Source organism: Ursus americanus, chromosome X (assembly GCF_024610735.1).
Source record: "Ursus americanus isolate L20-20 chromosome X, mUrsAme1.1.p, whole genome shotgun sequence".
Classification (NCBI taxonomy): domain Eukaryota; kingdom Metazoa; phylum Chordata; class Mammalia; order Carnivora; family Ursidae; genus Ursus; species Ursus americanus.
Window position 1 is genome coordinate 103,184,029 of NC_142164.1, and position 27,089 is coordinate 103,211,117.

General features: G+C 47.7%; 1 protein-coding gene across 1 annotated transcript; it reads left to right on the forward strand.

Moving 5' to 3' along the window:
• The first annotated feature begins 252 nt into the window (after window positions 1-252).
• SUPT20HL1 (SUPT20H like 1) lies at window positions 253-3,594 on the forward strand. Its single transcript, XM_087860079.1, has one exon. The coding sequence runs from the start codon at window positions 253-255 to the stop codon at window positions 3,592-3,594; it is 3,342 nt and encodes a 1,113-aa protein (XP_087716205.1).
• The last annotated feature ends 23,495 nt before the right edge of the window (window positions 3,595-27,089 follow it).

The following is a 27,089-nucleotide window of genomic DNA, read 5'->3' on the forward strand; positions in this document are numbered from 1 at the left end:
AGCCCGCGGGGACTCCAGACCCGGCGCGGTGGCGGCTCCCACACGTGTAGGTGTTTCCCCAAATCGCAGGTATGTCGTGTGGGGCTTTCGTGGGGCGCGCTTCTGGCCGCCCATTTGGAAGTGAGGCCCGTGGCTCCGGGGTGGACTTGCGGCGCGGGCGAGACGCTGCCTCGACGTGAAAGACGGGGTTTTCACCCCGCCCCTCAAGGCGCTTGCGTTCTCTCTTCTCTTTAGGGCCCCTTTTGTACCACGATGCAACAGGCCGTAGAACGAGCTTTGGACCGTGCGGACTATGTCATCGCAAGTGCCCAGCAGAGGCCTCCTAAAAGGAAACGCTCGTCGAGTGGGGAAGCATCTCTTTATGAAAAACTTTATGACATCTATGTGGAAGAATGTGGGAAAGAGCCCGAGGCTACGGAGGAACTAAGAAGCAACGTGAGCTTGCTAGAGAAGCTCGTTAGGAGAGAGTCGCTGCCATGTTTAGTGGTCAACCTACACCCAGGAGAGGGGGGATATTCGCTGATGCTCGAGGGGAAACATGGAGCGTATTCAGAGACCATTCGGCTGCCTTATGAAGAAGGGGAATTGCTTGACTACCTGGATGCTGAAGAATTACCTCCTGCTCTGCTGGACCTCCTGGAAAAATCTCAGGTTAACTTCTTCCACTGTGGGTGTGTCATAGCACAGGTGCGGGACTACAGGCAGTGCAGTGGTGGGGAACCTCCCGGCTACCAGAGCAGGCATATTCTCCTGCGCCCTACGATGCAGACCTTAGCCTGCGACGTGCAGTCCATAACCAGCGATGGCCAGGAGTGGACCCAGGAAGACAAACTGTTGCTTGAGAGCCAACTGATCTTGGCTACCGCTGAACCCCTGTGTCTTGATCCTTCTATAGCAGTAGCCTGCACTGCAAACAGGCTGCTCTACGACAAGCAGAAGATGAACACTCGCCCGATGAAAAGGAGCTTCAAGAGGTATTCTGCACCCTCTCTGAATCGGCAGCAGGAGCTGTCTCACTGTCCACTTCCTCCCGAGCTGAGAGTATGGGCCTCTTGCAGGAAAGGCAGAGAGAGCCAAGCCGGTCAGCAGTATGACCTCAAAATTTCTAAAGCAGGGAGTTGTGTAGATATGTGGAAACAGAGACCCTGTGAATTGGCCGTACCTTCTGAAGTGGATGTGCAGAAATACGCCAGAGGCAGGAGGTCCGCCACACGTGATGTCTCACCTCCGGGAATCTGGCCAGCCCGTGAGGTAAGAGGTGGCGGTGTGTTTGGATGTGAAGCTGGCGACGAGCCTCAGACAACGGAGCTGACCTTCGTGCAGCCGCTGAATAATCCACCTCTCTCTGGACCTAGAAGGCCCTGGAAGGAAGCCGGATGGGAGGAACAGATGTCTCCTCCGCACCCCTCCACAGATGACCATTCAGACGGTGTCCCGCCCGAGTCAAAGACTGATGCTGGGGGGGTAGTCATTCGGCCAGAGGTGGCGGTCCCGCAGAAGGCCAGATGTCCCGTCACCTCGTCCCACAGCTCCAGCAACTCAGCCAGCCTCAGCGGGCTTCCTCCCGGGAAAGACCCAGAACAGCCTGAGATGGTGTCGGTTCGGCCTTCAGTCCAGGGGAAGGGCGTCAGACAGCCACCTCTACGCATCAGACTTCCCTGGAGCTCGGGAAAGAGTTGGTCGGGGAACAGTTTTACTCCATGGGAGGCCAGCAGCTTTCGTAAATCTCCATCTCTTGCTCCTGCTCCTAAGCCACCAAGTCTTTCCCAGCAACCCCCTGTGAACGTGACTGGAGTTAGCCCGCTTCCTGCAGCCACCCCGTCCACCGCCAGCTCCTCGCTGAGAGCCCTGGCCACCCCGGTCACGGCCACGTCCACGTCCACGTCCGCGTCCCAGAAATCCTCTGTGGAAGTGATTCGAGTTAGCGTGTTTCCTGCAGGCACTTTGCCCACCGGCAGCTCCTCACAAAGAGCCCCGGCCACCCCGGTCGCGGCCAAGTCCCAGGAATCCTCTGTGAAACAGGGCACTCGAGTTAGCAGGCTGCCTGCCACCACCGCCTCCACCGCCAGCTCATCCCAAAGCAGCCCCGCCGCCCAGGTCATGGCCAACTCTGCAGGCCGCAGCCGCCTCAAGGTGGCGGGCCCTGGTTGTGGAGCGCAGGCTTTGGCGAGGGGCTCCGGCCCCGGGCAGGGCTCCAGAGCTGGCGCCGCGGCTCCTGCGGGGATCAAGCCCAGCAGCCTGCCCTCAGGAGCTCGGCCCCCCAGTGCGGTGCCCACTGCAGCGCGGGGTCCTCCGGTCCGCGTTCAGTTTTTTTTAAAGCATGCTTCCGGCCTCAGGCCAGTTACTCTACTGGAGCTTCCACAAGATTCGCTCCTTTTGAACACCCCACAGCAGCCAGAGCAGCGGCTCTATCAGTTGATTCCCCAAGAACAACTTCAGCAAGCCTCCACTTCTGGCCCTCAGCAGCCGGTGCCACGGGGTTCAGGTGCACAAGGTGCAGCCAGTCCGAAAACGGCCTCATCTGCTCAGCCGGCTGTGCTCCTTACCCTCGCTGGAGAGGGGAGTTTGCCGCAGCCCCAGGCAGCGGTGTTGGCTCCGCTCGGCTCTGCGGAGAGCCAGAGGAGACCCGGGCAGAGCCGTCCTCGTCCTGGGCACCCGCTGCAGCCGGCCCCTGCCTTGCAGCCGCAGGCGGCCCCTACCCCGCAGGCGGCCCCCGCCCCGCAGCCGGCCCCTGCCCGGCAGCCGGCTCCTGCCCCGCAGCCGCGGGCGGCCCCTACCCCGCAGCCGGCCCCTGCCCCGCAGCCGCAGGCGGCCCCTGCCCCGCAGCCGCGGGCGGCCCCTGCCCCGCAGCCGGCCCCTGCACCGCAGCCGCAGGCGGCCCCTGCCCCGCAGCCGGCCCCTGCACCGCAGCCGCAGGCGGCCCCTGCCCCGCAGCCGGCCCCTGCCCCGCAGCCGGCTCCTACCCCACAGCCGCAGCCGGCCCCTGCACCGCAGCCGCAGGCGGCCCCTGCCCCGCAGCCGGCCCCTGCCCCGCAGCCGGCTCCTACCCCACAGCCGCAGCCGGCCCCTGCCCGGCAGCCGGCTCCTGCCCCGCAGCCGCGGGCGGCCCCTACCCCGCAGCCGGCCCCTGCCCCGCAGCCGCAGGCGGCCCCTGCCCCGCAGCCGGCCCCTGCCCCGCAGCCGCGGGCGGCCCCTGCCCCGCAGCCGGCCCCTGCACCGCAGCCGCAGGCGGCCCCTGCCCCGCAGCCGGCCCCTGCCCCGCAGCCGGCTCCTACCCCACAGCCGCAGCCGGCCCCTGCCCAGCAGCCGGCTCTTGCCCCGCAGCCGCAGCCGGCCCCTGCCCCGCAGCAGGCTCCTACCCCGCAGCAGGCTCCTACCCCGCAGCAGGCTCCTACCCCGCAGCTGCAGCCGGCCCCTGCCTCGCAGTCGCAGCCACAGTCCCGGCAGCAGGTACCACAGTTGAGAATCTTGCAGGGTGCCGTGGCTGTGACGACAGTAGCCACCCAGACAGCGCAGCCGCCTCCGGACCCGCAGGCTGCAAGCCCGTCCAAAGGTAAACTGGACAGAGACCCGCCTTCCCTTCCCAAATCCTGAGTCTTGCATTATTTTCTCTCTTTTTAAAAATACCAGAGCATGGGCCCAATCAACTCCCGAGTTTTGACTTCATTTTGGTTTTGGTTTTTCCCTCAGCGTGTCAGTATTTTACCGTTCAAACTCTCTAGGGAAGCACAACCTCGTGAGTGGTTCGTAGAAACAAGGCAGCGATTTAAGCAACTGGGATTGTTTTTGCTTCAAGTCGTTGCTTTGTTGCTGTGCTTGTAGACAGAGTCCTCTTCATGTTCATGTTCTAGAGTAGATCCAGCTCCAAACCGGGTTCAGTCGAAACTCCTAAAGCCTATAATTTCTCGAAAACCACGCAACTACACTACAGTTAACGTGGGTATTACTTTACTAGGATGGTTGTAAAAGTTTTGAGAGGAGCTAAAACTCCTGACATAGAATATACCACCTTTTCAAGGTGTGCGGTTCAGTGATGCTCAGTAGCTGGACATTGTCTCCCGAGGGAATCTCTGGAACTGCCCTCCTCTTGCAAAAGTGAAACTCTATCCCCGCGGAGCAGCAGCTCCCCGTTCCCCCCCCCCCCCCCAGCCCGGGCACCCACCATTCTATTTTCTGTTTCCCCGAGTTGGACTGCTTCAGGTACTTTGTATAAGTGGGATCGTGGAGCAGTGTTTGTCCTTCTGTGACTGGCTCGCTTCACTTAGCAGAACAGTCCTCAGGGTTCGCCCACGTCGTACCTTGGGTCGGGAAGGGCGTAGCTTCTTACAGATGGTTTCCCTGTACATGTCTGTACTGAAGTGACCTTTTAAATACTAGAAACATCTTTTAGAAGAGTGGACTTGGTATGTGCTTAAAATAGGTTTGTGCCCAGTGTATTAAATGCAGTTTTTACCAGTTTGTTTGGAAGGAAACTGTGAAACCTGCCAAAAGATGATGTGCTTGCCAGGCTTATACGGAGGGTGTGGGAGACTTCCCCAATGGGCAGAGTGGCTCAGGGGCGCCCCTGCTTGCTGGCGGTCCCCAGGCTGCACTCCGGGGCCACCCTGCCCTCCGCAGAACCCAGCCCCTCTCCTCCAGGTATAATCACTGGACTTGAAAAGGCACTTGTGGGATGTCTTGCTTTCTCCCAATACAATCATTTACTTGGTTTAGAACTCCAGGTTATTTGCAGAAACTAAAGAGCTACACATTTGAAAATGTGTTCTATTATTTGTTTGCGTTTCAAGTGTTGGCGACCTCTGGTTAGATTCTGAGGTGGGAACCCCCCCCCCACCGTTTCTGCCTGTCCCCTCCTGGTGCCCATCAATTGCTGAGCAGCCCGGCTCCCCCATGTCCGTTCCTGCTTTCTTGCATCGGTGGGGCTCAAAACAGCCCTGAAATTCTTTCTGTTTCCCCTTTCTTTTTATGGAGGTAGAATTCACATACGCGAGAGTCACCCATTTTCAGGCGCACTGAAATGCCGAGTGGCATTCACTACACGTACATGGCTGTGCCACCACCAGCTCTATTTCCAAAACAGCTTCCTCACCCCAAAGAGACCTCTGTAGCCAAGAAGCCCCGGCCTCGCCTCCTCCCCTCCCCCAGCCCTGGAAACACCAGTTTGCTTTCTGAGTCTGTGGACCTCCCTGTTCTAGATATTTCCTGATGATGGAAGCAGATAGCATGTGACCTTTCACGTCTGGCCTCTCTCACTTGGCTCGATGTGTTCGAGGTTCCTCCGTGGTGTAACACGCATCGGGCTTTGTTCGTTCTTGTTCGGCTGAATAATATTCCTTGGTGTGCCTGTTCCTCACTTTGCCTATCCATTATCCATCGATGGACGTTTAAGTTGCTTCCACCCTTGCGCCATTGTGAATACTGTTGCTAGGAACATTGGTGTGCAAGGATTTCTTTGAGAGCTTCTCATATTTTGTTGGATTACGCTTTTTAAAGGGCACCCTGTCTCCCTAAACTTTGTTTTTCCATGTACACATGCATGGAGGGAAGTGAGGTCTGGCACTTCCAAAAGAGATGAGCGAAGAGGCAGGTAACGGGTCGTTCCCACTTGATCAACCCCGCTGTGCTGAAGTGCTGTCCCGGCCCTGCTAAGGGAAGATTCTGGCCAACGTCAAGCAAACGAGCCAGACATGCCATGTGAGTGACGCCGAGCCAGGCAGGGCTTTAGGTAACCCATCCTGGACATCTTTGTGTATGGTGCCTGCAGTTTTCAGAAGTGAACCAGCTTAATGACTGCTTGCTAAGAAGAGTTTATGCTGGGTCTTGGGAACCAACCAGGCACCTGCGCTCTGAAGCTCACCCGATTTGATGTACTTCTTTTCTTTTGCCCTCTTGGTACTGGTGACCCTTGGACAATGTGGGGGTTAGGGGCGCCGACTCCCCACGAAGTCAAAAACCTGTGTATATCTCTTGCCTAACCAGAAATTTAACTCCTAATAGTCTATTGTTGACCGGAAGCCTTACCGATCGCTTACACTGTCGGCTAACACGTATGTTGTCTGTTATATGTATTATATACTGTATTCTTACGATAAAGTAAGCTAGAGAAATGAAAACATTATGGAAATTATTGGGAAGAGAGAATACATTTCTAGTACTGTGACATAGATATCAAGTGTAATCTGCATCTAGGTGGGCCCATGCAGCTCAAACTGGTGTTGTTCAAGGTCCAACTGTACTGCAGGGACACAGCAACTTAACTTGTGGTGGAGTAATGGGATGCAGTCCTCCTGGACAAGCAAATAAGTTCAGCTTTGTGTCAAATTACCATTGGTGGTCTATGATTATTTCCTTCTAATCATCCCCATGAAGGTTGGTAATTTGAGGCAACTGCCACACTGACGAACAGGAAAAGGTAGGCACTCTTGAAGTAAAATCCCAGAGTGTGTATTTATTCACAGAACTGTGTAGGGAGGACTTCCTATGGGCCTCATACTGTGTTAGGCCCCAGCTGGGGTGGGGAGAATACAGATACCAAAGAAAAGAAAAATGCCTCTTCAGAATCTAGATCCTAGTCACAACTCATGTAATTTCATCCTTTAGCAATTTAAGCTACATTCCCAGTATGATAAAGTCTCGATAGAATAACGCATGTCACATATGCAAAGATGAGTACGTAATAAAGAGACTGGGAAACAGAGGGCTCAAGATTTTAGTGGCTTGTCACCCTATCACAAGTCAGAGGGCAGAACACAGACCATAAGATGACAGAGTTAAGATTGCAGATGAAAAAGTATTGCCCAGCCCCTGGAGTCCAGAGAGACTCTCTACAGAGAGAATGTGTACTTACTCATAAATGATAAGTTAAAAGAAATCTATTATCCCATTCTCGATTTCTATTTTGAGAAAATCTTGGGATAAACATCCACTTCTCCTAAGAAACTTTTGTTTTCTTACAAATAACTAAACATGTTAGGTTCCTTGCTGGATAGGCTGTCTCCAGGGTTCTGTTCCCGCTTCTCCTACCTTCCAACTGATCCCAATCTTATCTTTGGTTTTTCTTGTGTGCTGCCTCCTGAAATAGCACTGCGGCCACCCGTCCATTAGCAGGAGCTTAGTTTATTCTCACTGGTAGGGACGAGGACATCCTTGGGGCACCTGGGTGGCTCAGTCATTAAGTGTCTGCCTTTAGCTCAGGGCGTGATCCCAGAGTCCTGGGATCAAGCCCCACATCAGGCTCCTCCACTGGAAGCCTGCTTCTTCCTCTCCCACTCCCCCTGGCTGTCTCTCTCTCTGCCAAATAAATAAATAAAATCTTAAAAAAAAAAAAAAGGATGAGGACATCCTTGACAGTCTCAGTAGTGTTTCAGGTAAATATCTTTTTCTATAAAATAATCCTTTATCTCCAGAACTTCAGTATTTCATCTACAGGGAAAATGTACTTAACTGCTTTCATTGGATCTTGAAAAACACCTAGACTATAAAATACAGGATCTCTTCCTGCTCTTCTCACTACATGCTAGGCACTGTTCTGTTGTACATGTTGTAACTCACTCAGTCCTTACAAGGACTGTGTAAGGAAGGTACAATTATGGATGTGGAAAAAGGCCTTGGGAGCTAAAGGTCACCTACCTATAAAGTATCAGAGCCCAGATTTGGACCCAAGCTTCTTGGGGTAAGAGACCACGTCCTTTCCCACACTGCCCTCTCCGCTGCCTCACTGAGGGCAAGATATAGACCCATGCACGATGGGCTCAGCATATGGTTGGAGAGACCCTAAGGCGTATGGATGAAATGATAGATTACAGCCTGTCACTTAACTATGAGTTGGTGCTTGATGGGGGGGGATGCTAAAAACTGGCATCTCTGCCAGAGTTTGGAACCATCTGAAAGAGAGAGATTCAGAGTCAAACAGTTGGACATCAATATATTCTCTTTGTAAATGACGCTCATATGTTAGAAGATGTAATTTGGATATGAGCCAAGCAAGTTTCATAATACTCCTCCCTGGTTGTAGGGGCATCCTTCCACTCCCAGGCAGGGTTGGAGAACTGCAGAACCCTCCCCACGGGTCTGGCCTTCTCACCTGGGAGAATTGAGTGGGCAGAGCAAGGCTAATGTTACTCTAATACGAGCAAGACAACAGGTGATGACCAGGCTTGCTTAAACTGTACGTAGCGGCCAGATTGTTGAATGGTTATCACGGCAGCCTGGCAAGGAGCTACTTACAAGACGTGCATTATTTCTTTCATCCTCAAAATAACCCTCTTGGTGGTTAGTGTTGTAAACTCCATTTTCAAGCGAGACAACTGAGAGGATACTATAACTAATCTAGCTAATGGAGGGGCCAAGATTTAAATCTAGATAGCCTGGTTCCAGAACCCATAATCTTAACCACTAAGCTGGAGCTGCTTAATAAATTTACAGGGTCATTCTGAAAATAACTAGGGCTAGGTTGGGGTGCCTGGGAGGCTCAGTCAGTTAAGCTTCTGCCTTCAGCTCAGGTCATGATCCCACAGCCCTGGGATTTAGCCCCACATCCGGCTCCCTGCTCCGTGGGGAGCCTCCTTCTCTCTCTCCCTCTGCCTGCCGTTCCCCCTGATTGTGCTCTCTCTGTCAAATAAGTAAATAAAATCTTTCTAAAAAAGTAACTAGTGCTAGGTATAACTGCTGTTTATAAAGTTATTTTCCTAGAAAAATACTTATAAATCAGGGGCACCTGGATTGCTCCATCAGTTAAGCGTTTGCATTTGGCTCAGGTCATGATCTCAGGGTCCTGGGATCGAGCCTCAGGTCTGCTCAGTGAGGAGCCTGGTTCTCCCTCTGCCTCTGCCCCACCTGCCCCTGTTCGTGCTCTCTGTCTCTGAAATAAATAAAATCCTAAAACAAAACAAAACAAAAAACAAACCCTTAAAGGGCGCCTGGGTGGCTCAGTTGGTTAAGCGGCTGTCTTCGGCTCAGGTCATGATCCCAGAATCCTGGGATCGAGTCCCATATCAGTCTCCCTGCTCAGCAGAGTCTCTCTGTCTCACTCTGTCAAATAAATAAATAAAATCTATATTTTTTTAAAGATTCCCTAGGTATGGGGTGTGACCTCAGACTCACCTTTTTTTTTTTTCTTTTTCTTCTTTAAAGATTTTATTTATTTATTTGACAGAGAGAGAGAACAGAAGCAGGGAGAGCTGCGGGCAGAGGGAGAGGGAGAAGCAGGCACCCCGTGGAGCAGGGAGCCAGATGTGGGGCTCAATCCCAGGACCCTGGGACCATGACCCAAGCCAAAGGCAGTCATTTAACCCACTGAGCCACCTGGCGCCCCAAATAAAATCTTAAAAAAAATACTTATAAATCATACTTAGAAGATGATGCTTTCATAGAGTGGGACTTCCTCCATATAGAGGTCAAAGGTGATCGAGCACCCTGGAGTTGCCAGTTATCTGCTCATTTGAAATTAGCAGAATTATCCCAAAGTGACCTCATTCTGGCTTGCTGGGACCACAAATCAGCTGAGGCTGGAGCAGAGTGGAGGAAGTTTCCACTGAAGGATTCCTGATGGGGCAGCATGTCACCTCTAACAGGCTCCAGTGAGAACTGGGAAGGGGGTACGAGACTTCCCCTGTCTGCAAGCAAACAAGTGAGTCTGCTTTAGTCTCACGGATGCTGGCAGAAATCACAAGAATACTGGGTCAGAAGCAAAGGATGTGATTCCCCGTAGCACAACAGGCAGCACACGCTTCCTATTTGCGTTGGTTTTCTTGCCCCCCACGTCCCATTGGGGCAACACAGAGGTGAGCCCAAGTGGATGCTGCACATTCAGTGGAGGTGTGTAGCAGGGGAGGAACCAAGCTTAGGAAATACCAGTATCTTAGAGAGGGCTGCAAGCAAACCTGCCCAGTTTTTGCCCTAAAGGGAGACATTATTATACCAGTCAACAAACAAATTTTTCTTTGGCTCCATATGGAAACATGATCTCTATCTCCTGAGGCTGTTCACTCTACAAACTTTCTTGGAAAGTTAGCTCAGAATAAAAGCTGTCAGTGCCTCTGCTCACAAGATGTGCAGAAACAAGAGAAACCCATGGAAAAGTATCTCCCAACAGACCTCAGGTGCCAGTGGCTGGAATTCCCAGACAACTTCTTTAAATATCTAGTGTCCAGCTCCAGACTGCGTGGCACCCAAGCAGTTTGTGTGTCCCCTCCTTGATAAGGTTGTTTTCTCATGCTTGTTCAAAAGGAGAGCAATAAGGGTGCAGGTCCCTCTACTGGAACGTGGACACACGCTGTTTATCCAGGAAGGTATGGGGGCACTGGTAGTCTCCTCGAATGCATGATGGGAGCAAAGGGTCCCATGCCTTCTCTTCTCTTGCTACCCTGGCATTGTAAGGTTTTCTCTCTCCCAAAAAAACGAATGAATGAATTAGTTTCAAGCCCCGGTACATGGGTACATGACAGGCAAAACCCAAATGGTCTTAGTACAGTAGATAATGAAAAATAACCAGACATCTTAGAGTTTACACGCAGCCAGAAGAAAGATCAAACAGGGCAGACACCCAGCAAAAACAGAATCACCAGAGAAGACAGATAACAAATAAAAAATAAAACTAGGATTTAAAGAGATTCAAGTACAGCATTAGGGTGACCAACTGTCCCAGTGTGCCTGGGATTGGGGGAGTTCCAGGGACGTGAGACTTTCGGTGCTGAAACCAGGACTGGGCAAACCAGGCTAGGCTGGTCATCCTGTGCACACACGCCTCTTCCCACGCAGTCAAGCTCTGTGAAACCAGATGCTGTGCTTTCAAACTTAAAGATACATCAGATGGATTAAAGGAGAGGATGGCTACTCTTGCAGCTAGAGTCAGTAATCTGGGTGAAGGCAAGAAATATCTCAAAGCACAGTATCTCAAAATTACAAAAATGTGGAACTTACAGGGAAAAGATAAGAGTCTTGGTGGAGGACAGATCTAGAAGACATAACAAGCAAAGACAGGCCATGAAGAAGGAGAGGGAACTGGTGGAGGAGAAGCATAATTAAGCAAGCAATAAATGAAAATTCCCTAGAACAAAACAAAGGCCCAAGTTCGCAGACTGAAAAAAGTACACCAAGTTCCCAGCAGGTTCCATGAGAATCCTAGTAGGTGATCTATAAACAAATTATAGTTGATTAAGTTCCTGTGCGACAAGTACTGATTGCCTCCCTTCCATCTAACACAGATGAGCAGATTGTACTTCCCAAGCTCCTGACTTGGGGTTGGCTATGTGCTTCACTTGAGCCAATGGACACAATACAAGCAGAAGCCTGAATTTTCCCTGCACATGGGGCTCACCATTGTCAACCTCAAAAATAAAGAAGCCAGTTATTTTACTAGTCAAATGAGTTTATTGAGGAATAACAGAGCAATTGCTCTTTGGGACATACAAGCCATGGTGAGCCCTAGGTAAGTCCAAGGAGATGAAGGGAAGGTCAGCTTTTATAGGTTTTTTTTTTTAATGGTGGTTGAAATTTTTCTTAAGTTTATTTATTTAAGGGATCTCTGCACCCAATGTGGGGCTCGAACTCACAACCCCAAGATCAAGAGTCGCACACCAGCCAGGTGTGCCAAGAGCTCCCCCTTCAGGGCTTCCCAATGCCATTTTAAATGAGGGTTCCCTTATTTCCATATCCTCCTGTTCTGCTTTCTGCCATGAGGAGAGCACGCTTTGGGATGCTCCTGACTCAAGGAGGATGAGAAATACATCAAGTGGACCTGGACCCAACCTGAATGTTGGAGTCAAGCCCAGCCTAGATTTGTAGATGTGTGAGTAACCGATAATTATAATTTAATGCCGACAAGATTTTTGTGGTAGTTTATTACATAGCATCATTCTGGGAATAACTGAAATACATACTTAGGCATACCTTGGTGAAATTCTAAATCTCTAGAATAAAAGATAAATCTTAACTTTCTACTCAGAAAGATTAGGTTTTCTGCAAATGGAAAATAAGATGAGTATTGGACTTCTCTTATACAACATTCGAAGTCCTAGAAGACAGAGGATGTTGAAATAACATCTAGAGACTTCTGAGAGTACTGGACTACCACCCAGAACCCCAGAACCAGCCAGCATTTCATTCACCCATAAACAAAAAATGTTTTTCATTTTTAAGAATTAAAAAATGTTAACAACCATATGACCTATTTGAGAAAAATACTTAAATCATACTAACCAAACGATGAATGAACAAAAACAGAGGCCTCAAGTACTAAAATTTAAATGGATAATGACTGGATGTCTGCGAATAAGTAATACATGGTTTCATCTAAATCAATCAGAAATGAACCTCTTGGAATACGTAATCTGAGTATTAGATAAGGATTTTTTAAGGTAGGTATTCTTAAAGGAAATTGCTGGAATGGTAATTTTAATAATAATCTAGAACTAAACTATTTCGGAGTTACCTAGGCCTCGATGTGGTGAACATGGAGGCAGAATGGCGAAAGAACATTTGAAATTTCTCAACTGGGGCCAAAGAGGGAAGGGAAGTTAAAATAGTCTAAAAATCTCATCTTATTGGAGTAGGGGGATGCAGGGAAAATAAACTTAGTGAGAAAAGAGTTGAGGGGTCTTGTTTACAAATAATATTAAGAAAATAGGCGATTTAGGATACCAGAGAATAAACTGCCATTAAAAGAATGGAAAAGTACAATGGAATGTCCAAATTAGCAAGGACAAAAAATGGCATGGATAGCAACTTTGTAAAAGCAAAGGAAAAGGAAGAGAACTCTCAAAAGTACAATGATACAGCATGAATACAACTTGGAACAAAAAAATCAAGCATATCAGTCATTTTAGTAAATGCAAATGATCAGAAATGTCCAAATGAGTTTGAAACAAAAACAAACCCAACCATATGACGTGTATAAGAAATAAGAGATAGCCAGCCAATGCCATAAAAAACCAGAAATGGCAATATTATTATCAGGAAAGGAGGGAGTGGAGATGAAAGAATTTCCAAGGGGCCGAAGAAGGACATTGTGGAACGGCCGAAGGCACAGTTCAAGAAACAAGTGTCAAAAACTGGTATGTCCCGAGCAACACAGCAGCTAAATATGTAAAGAAAACAGCCTAGGATTCAGTCTGGAAGGGTGCCAACGTTTCTGGCTTGGGAAGAGATGAAGTTGGAATGGGAGCCTGAGAAGGAGTAGCCAAGAAAGTAGAGGAAGAACAGGAAAGTGGGCAATGGTACTTTCTGGAAATCTCAATGAATATACAGTAAAGGTGACCCCAGCAACAGTGGTTGGGCAGACTCCACCCATGGCCGGCTCCAGGGTCAGAGAAGACAGGACCTGGGCGACAACACTCCCTTCCCCACAGGGAGGCTAGGGAAGACCACGGCCTTTCCACACAACCCTCGCTCTCCTGTGGCTGTAGTTTGTAGCAGAGTGTGACAGAGATGCAGTGCAGAATTAGGTTCTTTTATCTAAACGGAGTGGTGTGAAGAAAGCTGTCCAGCGTTTGGATGACACTGTGGAACACAACAGTATGTGGACATAAAAAGAGTGTGCCCATGATTTCCCATCAAAAGATCTATTTAACTTCCCGAGATTTAAAAGTCAGTCCGTGTTAAGATAATGGCATGTTTCAGGGCGCCTGGGTGGCTTAGTTGGTTAAGTGTCTGCATTTGGCTCAGGTCATGATCCCACGGTCCTAGGATCGGGCTCCCTGCTCAGTGGGGAGCCTGCTTTCCCCTCTCCCTCTGCCCTTCCCCTTGCTTGTGCTCTCTGTCAAATAAATAAAGAAAATCTTTGTTAAAAAAAAAAGATGTCATGTTTCTGACCCACTAAAAATCCCCCTTTCCCTTCTATTGAATCTACACTTATTGTCAAGTCCTAGCAATGATTTTGGGGAATTTTTAGTAAAATCTATAGGAAATACAACTGTTTAATATTGGCAAATACAGGCCAAATCTCGTTTTTGTGCCATAAACTGTGCAAAGCTTTGATTTTTCAGACATGGACATCTGTGGCAATAAGTAAGTTTTTGAAACAGCACTCTCACTAAGCATGGTGACGGCCCCTCTCAACACACACATACACACAGAGACAGAGAGAGAGACAAAGAAATAGAGGGGGGGCTTTCTTTTTTCTGGAATAACCAGTAAACTATGAAAAAATACAGATATGATCTGGATGCCGCTTACCTTGGATTTCTACCTCCTAATAATCTTCAAGGTGTTGATGGCATTTTCACTGTGTAGGGCACTGGGGTGGGGGGGATAAAATGTAGCTGGCCTGATTCTAACAGGAGGAGGGAAGTCAAAGAGGAGCTGACATCCCAGACACCTCTTCCCCCAGAGGGGGAACTGGGGAGATATTGTTAAAGCGGACAAACTTGCAACCAGAAGATAAGTAAGTTCTGGAGAGTGAATGCACCGCATACTGACTGTAGTCAATAATACTGTATTATACACTCCAAAATTGCTAAGGGATTTGATCTTAAATATTCTCACTACAGGGGTGCCTGGGTGGCTCAGGTGGTTAAGCATCTGCCTTTGGCTCAGGTCATGAACCCAGGGTCCTGGGATCGAGCTCCGAGTCAGGCTCCCTGCTCAGCCGGGAATCTGCTTCTCCCTCTGCCTTTCCCCTGGCTTGTGCTCCCTCTCGCTCACTCTCTTCTCTCACAAATAAATAAATACAATCTTTTAAAAAAATATTCTCACTACAAAAGAGAAATACTGATTATGTGGCACGATAGACCTATTAGCTAAAGCTAATCATACTGCAGTATGTAAATGTATCAGATCAGCATGTTGTAGGCCTTAAACTTAACATGTTTTATATCAATTACATCTCAATTTTTTAAAAATGTTCAAAAATGGATAACAGCATCCACTCTGGAATTGACCTTAAAAAGAAACAAATCGAATCAAAATCTAGAGCCATCCTACCCAAAGTGTGGTCCTGTAAGCAGCAGCACTGGCAGCAAGGACAGCCGGTTAGAAAGGCAGACTCTCGGGCCCCAGACCTACTGACTCAGAATCTGCATTTTTCCAAGATCCCCAATAAGTCTGCCAAGTGCTGCTACAGAAAATCTCCTGGCAAGCAAATAAAGAACACAGAGTCTCAGGCTTGTTGAAGTGGGATGTTGCCTGGACCTTTGTATTTTTACCAAGTGCTTCGGTGGCCCCGACGCCAGTCAAAATTTGAACACGAGCACACAGCGGGCTGCGCTGCTAATACAGTGGCCGTGAGCCATGAGCGGCGTGCGGCTTTTGACAGTCACGCTGTAATTACTTAAAACTTGACAACATTAAAAAAGTCACTCACACGAGCCGTATTTCAGTGCTCAAGAGCCACTCTACTCTATTGCGCAGTGCAGGTGTCACATTTCCACCCTTGCGGAAAGTTCCTTCGGACAGCACTGGCCTCATAGGTTTTCTCAATCTTGGCTACACGTTCGAATCACTGATCATAGTTTGTTGTTGTTAGTAGTTTGTTTTAAAGTTAAAGGCAGAAGGCTTATTTTGGGCCTCATCCTACAGGCATTTTATCTTCCTAGGACCCTGACCTAGCGTTTTCTAGTAAGAACACCACCAGGAAAGCTATGACCTTGATCTTGATAAGACCTCAGAGAGTTCCTGCGCACATCATCGTGTGAGATACTGTCATTCAAATTCACTCAAGTCCAGGTTACCGTGGCAGGTTCTGCAGAGGTAACTCGGTGGATGTGGTAGGTCTTCATTTTCCCTTTCATTAACTGAAAAAAATCACATAAAAGCACCAAGAAAACTTTCCAAGATTCCATACAGCCATTACACTAGTTCTGTTTAGGGCTATTACCCACTAGTCCTTACATATCTGCGTCCAGAATCTGATTTTTCACAGGCCACCCCAGCCTGGCTGTCCAATAGGTTTATAACAATTATAAAACCGTCTCTCTCCAGATCAGCCCCCACCGCCAACCTGCAGAATATACACAAACGTCATCTCCAAATGCCTGACTTTCGGCTCCTGTCGTTCTGCCTTGTCCCGCACACGTCTTTGCACAAACGTAACGCACCTCCTTTAGCCTCTGCTCCTACAAGGACAGTGGTACCCCAGACACCCAGGCTAGTGATGTCCTTTGCTGCTTCTGACTCACAGACATGCCTCCATTTCATACTTGAAGAATCTCCAAGAGTCACTCAACTAGGTTACTTTAAGAGTGGTCCTTTATGGAGATCTGCATGGTGGGGCACTTAGACGTGCAGGATCTTCTTGCCCCAGCCCAAGCCCTTGGAAGATCGATTTGACATTGCACTATATGGAAACATCTTTCCTCTGATCAACCGTTCCCTAACCAAGTATGCATTTGGATTCTCCCTCCGTTGGGGGTTAGTAAGGAGTGGCCCTGATTCTCAATGAAGCTCAGTCCTACAAGTGGGAGAGGTCCAGTGGCCCTACAAGGCTAGTCATTGTCCTTAGCAGGGCTGGGACTAGGGAAAGGCAGTGAGGCATTCCCTCTCTGGGCCATACAAGAGCAGGAAAAATTTTGACACTGTGCTCACCATGGATTTTTTTTTTTGCTTTAATTCTGATTTTTAAAAATACTACATTAAATTATGTTTGTCTAGATTACTGAAGTGCGTTTTTGTCTGGCATTCTTTCTTTTTTTTTAAGATTTTATTTATTTATTTGACAGAGAGAGCGAGAGAGCACAAGCAGGGGGAACAGCAGAGGGAGAGGGAGAAGCAGGCTTCCTGCCGAGCAGGGAGCCCGTCGCGGGACTCGATCCCAGGACTCTGGGATCATGACCTGAGCCGAAGGCAGACGCTTAACCACCTGAGACACCCAGGCACCCTGTCTGGCACTCTTAATTTGTGCAAGTGCCCCACTTGCCTCACTGTAGCCCCAAGCCCTGATCCTCCCCATCTGGCTCCTCTGTCCCTCATGTAATAGAGCCTGGACAGGCCTGCTGCTCAGGCCATCATGTCATACTCAGTATAAATCCCACCTGGTACCCCCATTTAGGTCCTGAGCTACACACAAATGATTGCTACCTCGTTGTAATCACGCTGTTCACCATTTGTTGTATTATGCTTAATTTTCATAAATAATTGTTTCATAAACAATTTTCATTGTTTCTACGTTGCCTTAATTGCCTCTTTAACAGCTGGAAGATAGTCTACTCGGCCGATGCACTATACTTAACTATTCTATTATTGGGTATTCATTGCTCATTCATTAATGAGCCTTTAGGTCTGCAAAGAAGCAAAGTGTTGAGGTAGAGGCTTGAGTGCGAGAGAAACCACGCTGCCAAATGATTGGCGGAAGCTTTTTTGATGTCGTTTTGGAGTTTGGGGATTCTTTTTGTTTGTTTGCTTTCTGGTGGGCTGCAAAGAGGAGAAGAGAATTAAGCAAAAGCTGGAGCCCAAGTCGGCAGACGCAGGGGAAGGGCATTGGAAGGAGGTGTATGCTAGGAAACAGGAAACGGAAGGTATTGACTATACGGAGCCACAGGGAAGACCCTACTGTTACTCCCACATCTCCAGTAAACGTCTACCACGGTGCCGACTGACTTACAGATGCATATAAGGGCCCTACTGGCACACTATTTTGCATGGATATAAAAGAAGTTACTAACCAGATCAATTCCGTCTGACAAGGCAAAGATGGGATTTATGTCAGATACAGAGGAGGGGGAAGAAAAAACAGCAGATGTTTGTAAATGGTGACATTTGCTTTCTTTTCCCTGTGATTGCTTCCAAGGCTAATCAGCCGGCGATAAGCGGAGAGGCCAGCGCAGGTGCCTACCGACGGAAGACCGGGAGGAACGCACCTGTGGTCAAGACAAAGTCGCTTCAGGTCTCTTGCTGCAGCTAGGAAGAACCCAGTCCGGGACCCGTGCGGCACACAGGAAGGAGTGGGGAAGGGTTGTTGAAGGATTTAGGCAAGTGTTGAAGGATTCTAAGGAGAGTTTAAGGAAGTAGGGATATGTTCTGAATTTCATGTTGTCAAGCGGCAGAAGCAAAACAGTAATTGGGCAACCTCATTTTTATTCGAGAGGTGGGAAAATTAAGAAAGGGCTAGAATTGTCACTGGAAAAGGAGCGGCAGTGAGTCTCGTTAGTCAGAGGTGGGGGATTGTTAATCATTTTCCTGGTTGAGGGGTGGCCTTGTCTCTGCCTAGTTCCAAAAGTACTCACAGAGTGGCCTGCCTTGGACATTACTTTCCGTGAGTGCTACTTATCTTCAGTTGGGAATATCATGACCAAGCCGCCAGTAGGGCTGTTTGTCACTCTCTCAGTCCCTCCTTTTGGTCAAGGGCCGACTAGGTCAGCCTCCAGCATGTCAAGCTCTAGAGTCCAGGTCCACACAAGTTTGGGCATTCTGCCACTGATCAGCAGGATCAGTCACCAAGGGAATAATTTTGGTCATTCACGGAGGCACCAGGAGATCCTGGGGAAGCTACTCGGACGTGTTTGGGACAGGCTGCTTCTGCTTCGTGTCTGCCAATGTCTTTCAATGGCACGCACGTTTCAGGTATGCCCTTGCCCTCCTCCAGTTTTTCTGAACAGAGGCAAATTCTGAGTCTTAGCTTCAGTGAGCTCCAAATGCAGATCCCACAGTGACAGCCCACGTACAGGTAGTTCTCTGTGGAAAGGGGTCCCTTTCAGCAAGGGTAGCTCACCGCATCGCGGCCTACCTGAGGGCCTGTAGAAGATCCACCTCAGAAGGGTCCACCTGAAACCCAGAAGAGGGGAGTCTTGACCCACAAGCCCATCCTCACAGCCGAGGGTCACCCGTGAGCCCCTCACCCTTCCAGGTGTGTGGATTTGCCAGAGTAACCGGGCGGCTCCCCTCAGGGTCCCCTGCCTGGCTGATGAGACGCATTTGCTTGATAGGCCAGAGATGAATGGATAAACGAAAAAAAATTCCAGCATTTTGCCCCTGAGGTTTTCAATGATTTCTGTGGTCCCCACATTAGTAGGATCAAGTCCCAAAGAGGCTGTCTCATACTGATATGTTGAGAAACCTTATACCCAACCAGGTTGCCTGGCTTTACCTGGAGGATGCCTATGGCCTCTTAGAGCTTCTTTGAGTAATCAGCCAGAGTTCTGCCTGGCTCTCCCAGGCCACAGAACCTTCTGTCCTTGTGGGTGAAGGCCCTCAGTAAGCTCATGTCCCTACAGACCAGATGCACTCTGGGCCCAGGAGTGAGAAAAGAAATAAAAGAAAGAAGGAAGACAGAATAGCTCTATCCTGCCCCCATACCATCACACTGGCTGCACACCTTCTTGGGAGACTATCTGGACAACGTGCAGGTTTTCCCCACCATCCAAAAGTCGAGCATTTCTCTGAAACCTTTTGTAAGCCGAAATGGCGTAAACCAAGGAAGCAATTATCATTACTTTATATGGAAATCTTTTTGAGCATTCTTGGACCTCAAAAATAACCTCTTAGGCTTTTCTGATACCTTAGGACACATCTTGCTGGTGGATGCACAAAATAAGTCGAGATAAAGCACAGATGCTCACAGCCCCAGTTCGAAGCTCTGGTGGCTTGCTGCTGACCTGAGTGTAGTTTCGGGGAAGGAGCTGGGCGGGGCCGCTCTTGCCCCTTGGGGTGCGAGCTGCCTCTTTTAGGCTCACTGCGACACAAATGCTGAACCGTATTTTTTTCACTTTTCGCCCTTTCTCCGTAAAAGCAAAAATCCTCTTCAGATTTCTTTCAGGTAGGGAAAACAGGTACTAATGTAGGTTTCCATAAAAGTGAAGTGTCATAAAGCGGGGGATACCTGTAGCTCTATTTCTAGCAGTATAATTCCAGCAAAACTCTGCAGTAAAGGATGAGCATTCAGCCAGTTAAGACTGGCCAGAACTGAAAAGGACCCCAAAATGTAATGATTGAAATGGGTAATGTACATAAAGAGCTAGACCAGTTTGTCTCATTCAAAATCCTATCTCTTTGCCAGCAATTTTCTTCCACTTCAAAATCTCTCATTATATACCCTTTCATTCAAAATGTTAATTCTCCCTCCTCTTGTAATTTAACCATCTACTAATCATTTCTGGGATGGAAACACGTATTCCTAAGTGAAACGCTTGTGAAGAGCTGAATTAAGCAGGCAGCAGGTTTGTTTCTCTAATTTCTTGTCTAATGGTTAATAGAATTGCCAAGGAAGAACTTTTTCAAAGTCTTAAACAATTCATGAAAACGTTTTGGTGCAAACTAAACTTTTGGGGGCCAGAGTCTTATAGCTCAGTGAAGTGGGGAGAAGACCAAAATAATAAAAACACGTTGCCCCCACATGACATTTGCAAAGCTGATTAACCGTCGACAAAAATACACTGCAACTCTTTCCAAATAAAAGGAAAGTTATGGAGATACAGATTCTAGCCTTGGGTCTTCTGGTTACTAGCTAAGTGACCTTGGGCACATGTCTGTATCTCCCACCAAGTTTCTGAGTCCATTTATAAGAAAAATGATTGAAATTGGATGAGGAAACCAAAAGAAGACAATAGCAAAGAAGTTTTATGTAAAGAAGAGACTATCTATGTGACAGGACAGGGAAGAAGTCAGACATTTTCTCTGATTTTCTCTACCATCACCTCCAGTCAGCCTGCCCTACTGCTCAAGCTAGTCTCTAACCAGAATAATTTATGGTCTCTTTTAACAAAACAACAGTCTCAAGGATGTTGGCAGTGAGCAAGACCAGCTAAGACTTTCCTGTGTTTGAAGTTGAGAGATAAGCAATTGGCTCCAAACTGGATTTCATTTATAAACATAAAACAGAATCTACATTTGGTCAGCAGTTCCTGATGAACCCAAATATCGTCCCTTACCACTCTCAAGAAGACACTTAAAGAATCTGAGAATTTTGAGAGCCTCCACTCCCTGCTGTCCTCATAAAATAAAAAAAATTCCCAGGCTATCAGATGCAGGGTGTGGTAAATTACACAGAGGGCCCAATTCTTCACCCCTCCCCGGATCCATACCCTTTGCCATGTAATTCCATAGAGCGCCCCCCCCCCACAATACTCAGCCAGGTACGGAGCCTGGGTTTGTGGGGACTGGTGCAAAGCACAAATGCAGGACCCCTTTTTCAAAAAGCAGCAAATGAGTGCCATTACAGCTGCTCAAATACAGAGCTTTTTCCTTTCTTCCACAGTATGTCTTTCTTTCTTTCTCTCTCAACATGTCATGGTATTATTTGCTATTTAATGTCATTCTAAATAAAGAAAAAATTTAAATTATTAGCATGAATTTCACAGTTCATCTTTATATTTTGCAAGAAGTGACCCTTGAGGCTGGGACGACCATGCGAAGTGCGTGAGACAGGGACCCTTGTGCAAGCACAACCATGCTGTGTCTCCCCTGGCCTGAGGAGTTCTGGGGTATGGACGCAGTGCCATATTTACGTTAGAACTCCCAAAGCTGGGCATGGTGCCTGGTACACAGTAGGCAATAAATGTATATTTAAGGAAGAAAGAGAAGGAAGAAGAAAACGAATTTGAAAATGAGTTTTGCTTGGGAGAATGTGAAGAAATTGGCACGCTCACGTATCACCGGTAAGAATGCAAAATGGTGCACCCACTTTGGAAAACAATCTGGTAGGTCCTCAAAAAGTTAAACATAAAGTTCCTGTAAGAACCAGCAGTCCCACTCCTAGGTATATACCCAAGAGAACTGAAAGCGTGTGTTCACAGAAAAATTTGTACATGAATGTTCATAGCAGCATTATTCAGAATAGTCAAAAAGTGAAAACGATTCAAACATCCTGCCAACCAATGAATGGATAAACAAAATGTGGTCTATCCACTGAATGGAATATTCAGCCATAAAAAAGAATGAAGCATTAACACCGGCTACAACATGGATGGCCCCTGAAGACACTACACTAAGTGAAAGAAGCCAGTCACAAAAGATTGCATATTACATGATTTCATTTGCATGAAGTTTCCAGAATACCTGAATCCATCCAGACAGAAAGCAGATTAGTGGTTGGCAGGGGCAGGGCAGAGGAGATACAGATTCTAGCCTTGGGTCTTCTGGTTACTAGCTAAGTGACCTTGGGCACATGTCTGTATGGGGAGTGACTGTTAAGGGGTAGAGAGTTCCTTTTTAGGGTGAGGAAAAGGTTTTGGAATGAGAGAGCGATGCTGGTTGCACAACTTTGTGACTCTACTAAAAACCACCGCATTTTACAAATCGTACGGTATGTGAATTGTCTCAAATTTAAAAACACACTTCTGCTTGGGTCCATTTCTTACTAGTGGTGAGACCTTTGAAAAGGCATATAACCTCTCTGAGCTTCAGTCTCCTCAACTATAAAGTGGGAAAAAATACTACTTGACACAGGATTGTTTGTGGAGAGGTAGCTAGCTCTTAAATGTACAGCAGTTCGCCCCAGTCTTTAGGGCCTCTGGCCTTACCCCTGCCCTCAGTGGCAGGGAGGGTCTCGGTGGGCTTCAGGGCAGACGGATACTGTGGACTCCCTCACTCACCCTCTTTCCCCAGGGAATAGAATGTGAGGGAACATTTAGCCAGGGAGTGGAGTGGTAAAAGTTCTCTCCCTCCTCCCGTAAGTGGATTCTCTCCCCCTCTTCTCTCAGGTTGGCCACACTCCTTCTTGGGAGGGGCTCTGCCTTCAAGGGAGCAGGTGAGGCCCCAGGCGGAAAAAGCTAGGACAATGACTCCCCAAGCTTGGCTGGTCTCTAGGCCGTAAGGAGCAGAGCAACAGGGCTTCGGGGGATTTCTGCTTGGTCCACCTTAGCGTGAAATAGTGTGAAGAGTGTGCCTGATTTCTTGCTGGACCCAGACACTCAGCAGGAATACAGTTTCAGGGAGGAGAGGGAAGGCCCAGTGTCTGGCACCACCAGGGCTAAACAGACCCATGTGGGACCCCAGGCAGCAAGGGGATACCTGCTCAAACAGAATGATCTTGAATTGTATTTGCTCAAAATAATTTAGCGACGGTGGGTGGTGCTGCTCAGGAGTGTTTTCATATTTCCACCAGAGGGCGCTGTCTGCCTCCTTGGTGGCCACAGCAGCGTGCCATAGGAAAGGGATGGGGAATTAACCGGTACCATATGACCAATTTTTTACCATAAAGTTTTAACACGATGGAGTGACTCCCCAGTCTACACTTCTAATCCTAAACTTCCCTCCAAACACCGGTCCCACATTTTCAGCTTCCTGCTTCCTATTTCCACCTGGATGTCCTGCTGACATGGAACTCACTATGCCCCAAATGGAGCTCATCATCTTGGCTTCCAAATTGAGCTTCTTACCTCAGCGCGTGGACCTACGACAGCTAATTCTATTCTGCAGAATGTGAACAGCAAAGGGATCCCAGGCTGAAACCTGGTCACGCTGTGCTTGCCACGTCAGGCACTCGGGAGAAAGCAGCATCTTTTTCTAAGGCTAGCGGCAGTCTCTGGTACTCACGTTGGCCAGGTGCATTTAGGTGCTTCTCTGTTCCACATCTGCCGCCATCTCTGAAAGTCAAAATCATATTTTCGTCCCTGAAGATCCATCACAATGGTTGCCATTGCCATAAAACCTTTTCTGAACTGCTTCCTCTCTTACACTCCCACACCCTTAGGCCAACTCTTCTCCATCCAAACTTTCAAAGCACCTTACTATACTCAAATTGTGGCATTTCCCCCTTTCTGCCTGGTTATCAGCTATATTTTTTATTGTGGTAAAAAACGCTTAACATTACATTTACCATCATAACCAGTGTAAGTGTACAGTTAAGTGTTAAGAATATTCACATCATTGTGCAATAGAGTTCTGGAACTTCTTCATCTTGCAATACTGAAACTTTATAGACATTAACCACCAACTCCTCCAGCCCCTGGTAACCACCTTTCTCCTTTCTGTTTCTATGATTTTGACTATTTTAGATACTTCATGTAAGTGGTGGAATCATCCAGTATTTGTCCCCTTGCAACTGGCTTCTTTTGCTTAGTATAATGTCCTCAAGGTTCATCCACGTTGTAGCATGTGACTGAATTTCCTTCTTTTTAATTATTTTTCATATCCCATTATATGCCTAGGCCACATTTTCTTTATCCATTCGTCTGTCCGTGGACATTTGAGTGGATTGCTTCCACCTCTTTGCTACCGTGAATAACGCTGTGACGAGCAATGTGTGTACAAACAGCGCTTCGAGGTCCTGCTTTGAATTCTTTTGGAGAGATATCCGCAAGTGGGATTGCTGGATCATAGGGTAGATTTACTTTTAATTTTTGAGGACCCTCCCTACTGTTGTCCACAGTGGCTGCACCAGTTTGCGTGCCCACCCACAAGCAGGAGGGTTCCAGCTTCTCTGCATCCTCATCAGCACCTGCTCTCTTCCCTTGTTCTTCCGATCCTGGCGCCTCGCTATTTCAGTACAGGTGGCTGTATTCATCTCCTGGGGCTGCTGGAACAAATAACCACAAACTGAGTGGCTTAAAACAACAGCAATGTATTCTCTTGTAGTTCTGGACTCCAGAAGTCCCAAATCAAGGTGTGGGCAGGGCTGGTTCCCCCTAAAGTCTCGGAGGGAGCATCCGTTCCCTTCTGACGTCTCAGCCTCTGGTGGCCGCCGACCGCACTTGGCACTCCTTGGCTTGGAGCTGCAGTTCAGTCTCTCTCCACCTCTGTCTTCACATGGCCGTCTTTTCTCTCTGTCTTCTCCTTTTCTGTCCCTTATAGGCACGGTCCCTGGATTTAGGGTCCACCCTAATGGGGCAGGGGGGCACAATTCAATCCACTGCAGTTGTCATTGCTACACTAAGCTCCTGGAGATCAGGATCTATGTTTTGTGCGTATTTGTTTACACCCAAGTATCTAGCATCGTGCCCTAAACATGATGGCTTGTAGAGTTCACAGGTGAGTGGACTGGTGGTTGGTCAGATGATGGATCTTGTCTCACCCATTGGACTGACACCTAATGCGGTCAGAATTGGGACGTGTGCATCAGGGATCCACGCACCCCATAGAAACTTGATAATCTTTCCAGGTATGACTTTTAAAATACAGTGCAGAGAACTCACTGAAAAACCACGCATGGCTTCATAGCCACAAAGCTTAAATGAAAAACTTCTCCCAATTCTTGCAAATATATCCCAGATGAAGCCTGGCTGGCCTTGGGAGATTAAGGTAAACTTGGCCAAAACCCCAAGTTTCACAATGAGAGTCCACAGCCCTCCCCCTGAGTCCTGGAAATCCTCAACTCCCTCCTTCATGGTTCTGACTTGTTGTTCCTGTGTGAGTTCTTGACTCCTTTCCTCGCCAAAGGTCAGATGCTTTGCCAGAAGCTGTGTAAGATCCCTAACCACCTCCCCGACACAAGCAGTTTGGATGTTTGGAACTTTGCTCAAGGTTTGGGGGTTACACAGTGCACCCCCAGTCTTTGGCCATCTTGCTCATTCCACTTTCTCCTCGTTCTACTTTGCTCTGTCCTTTCCCTCTCTGGTTCAAAACACAAACTCCTTTCCTGTCTCTTCCAGGCAATTTTGGTCACACTTCCTCCCCCTGACATCTCGGTCTCGGCTTCTACTCTAAACAGGTTTTTTTTTTTTTTAATTTAAGGAAGGCAAGCAGGCTGAAAATAAAAGAGAGTGGCGAGTGGAGGGAGGACCTGGGAACTTCTAAGAGGAAATCTTATACCGGCTATTAAAATAATACCATTTTCTTTTCTTGTACTTTATAAATATTAATAATAAGTAAAAGTTGGAAGTTCTTTGAGTAGGGAGAGAGATTTAACAACAGCCTTTGGTCCACTTGCTGTAGACTTCCCCCAAACCTTGGCCTTCTTGCCAGAGTGAAGCAATCCTCTTCTCAAGTTTACATTTAATTATAATTGCAACTGTCATGATGATTAAACCTCTCCCTTTGTCATTGTCTTTTCTTGGCATCATTTCTTTGGCTCGGCTTACGAGCTATAGACAGTATGAATCACAGCGTATCTGTGCTTTTTAACTGTGGCGAAACCATAGGCAGCTTTTTGTTTATTCCCAGAATCCGTTCCAAAACAGCTGTTAAATGTTCATCCTTGGTTTTGTCATCTTATTTCAGAGAATTGTAACAGCAGCATCTTCTGTTTTTAATTCTCCTGAAGAAAAAAAGAACTCCCCGAGTTGGTGAGCTGTGCGTAGGTGCTGGTTAATGCCTTATCTCCTCTCATTTCCTTAATCAGGAAATTTCATAGTTCAGCAGGGGCAAGGTTCCCAGGAATGTGGCTCTGACCTCAACCAAGCTGTGTGAGACACTCGACCACGAAAACAGCTTGCTCTGCAAGCCTCCGAGTGTTCCAAACTGAGAGTGACCAGAAGCTTCCATTTGACAAAGTCGGGAGGAAAGTTTGTAAATTTTTCATGGTTGGTGATGGCTCCATCTCTACTAGAATCAATCAGCTGAAAAGTAATACAAGAAGTCATAAATCAGCTGGTAGTCTGGACACAAATTGGCTGGTGGGTTTTACTTTAGGGAGATTTCCTTTTGAAAAGCTGCGGTGGAATGATGGACACAGTACCACCTGGTATGAAAAAGCACTCAGAAAAATCAAGACGAATTGTGCCTTATCTGGGTGCAAGATATTGCTTAGTTTAGAATCATTGCTTGAAGGCAGACAGCTTACCAAAACGGCCATTTTTTAAAATGTCATGAGCCATGTTTAAGTTGTGTTTTACCAAAGGTTTTCACACCAGAGCTATATCTTGGAATAACCCGAGGAGAGTTTTAAACTGTATACTGGTAACTGTACCCTACCCCAAAGATTTTGAATCACACTGGTCTTGAGTGAAACTTGGACATTGGTCTTTTTAAACTGCTCTCCAGAAGATTCTTGTGTGCAGCCAGGATTAGAGCCACTGCTTTCTGAAAAATCACAGCTGCAAACAACCTTTGAAACCTGTATGTTGTGTATCGGGTACACACATTGCAATTGTGCACACTGCAGTAAGTCAACTGGTTTTATACTTGCCTCTGGTTTTTTTTTTTTTTTTTGCTTTTTAAAAAATTATTATTAGTTTCAGAGGTAAGAGTTCAGCGATTCATCAGTTGCATAGAACACCCAGTGCTCGTCACATCATGTGCCCTCCTTGATGCCCATCACCCAGTTACCCCATCCCCCCACTCACCTC

What these genes read in the sequence shown, in the direction of transcription:
- SUPT20HL1 (XM_087860079.1), top strand. Translation starts at nt 253, where the DNA reads ATGCAACAGGCCGTAGAACGAGCTTTGGACCGTGCGGACTATGTCATC.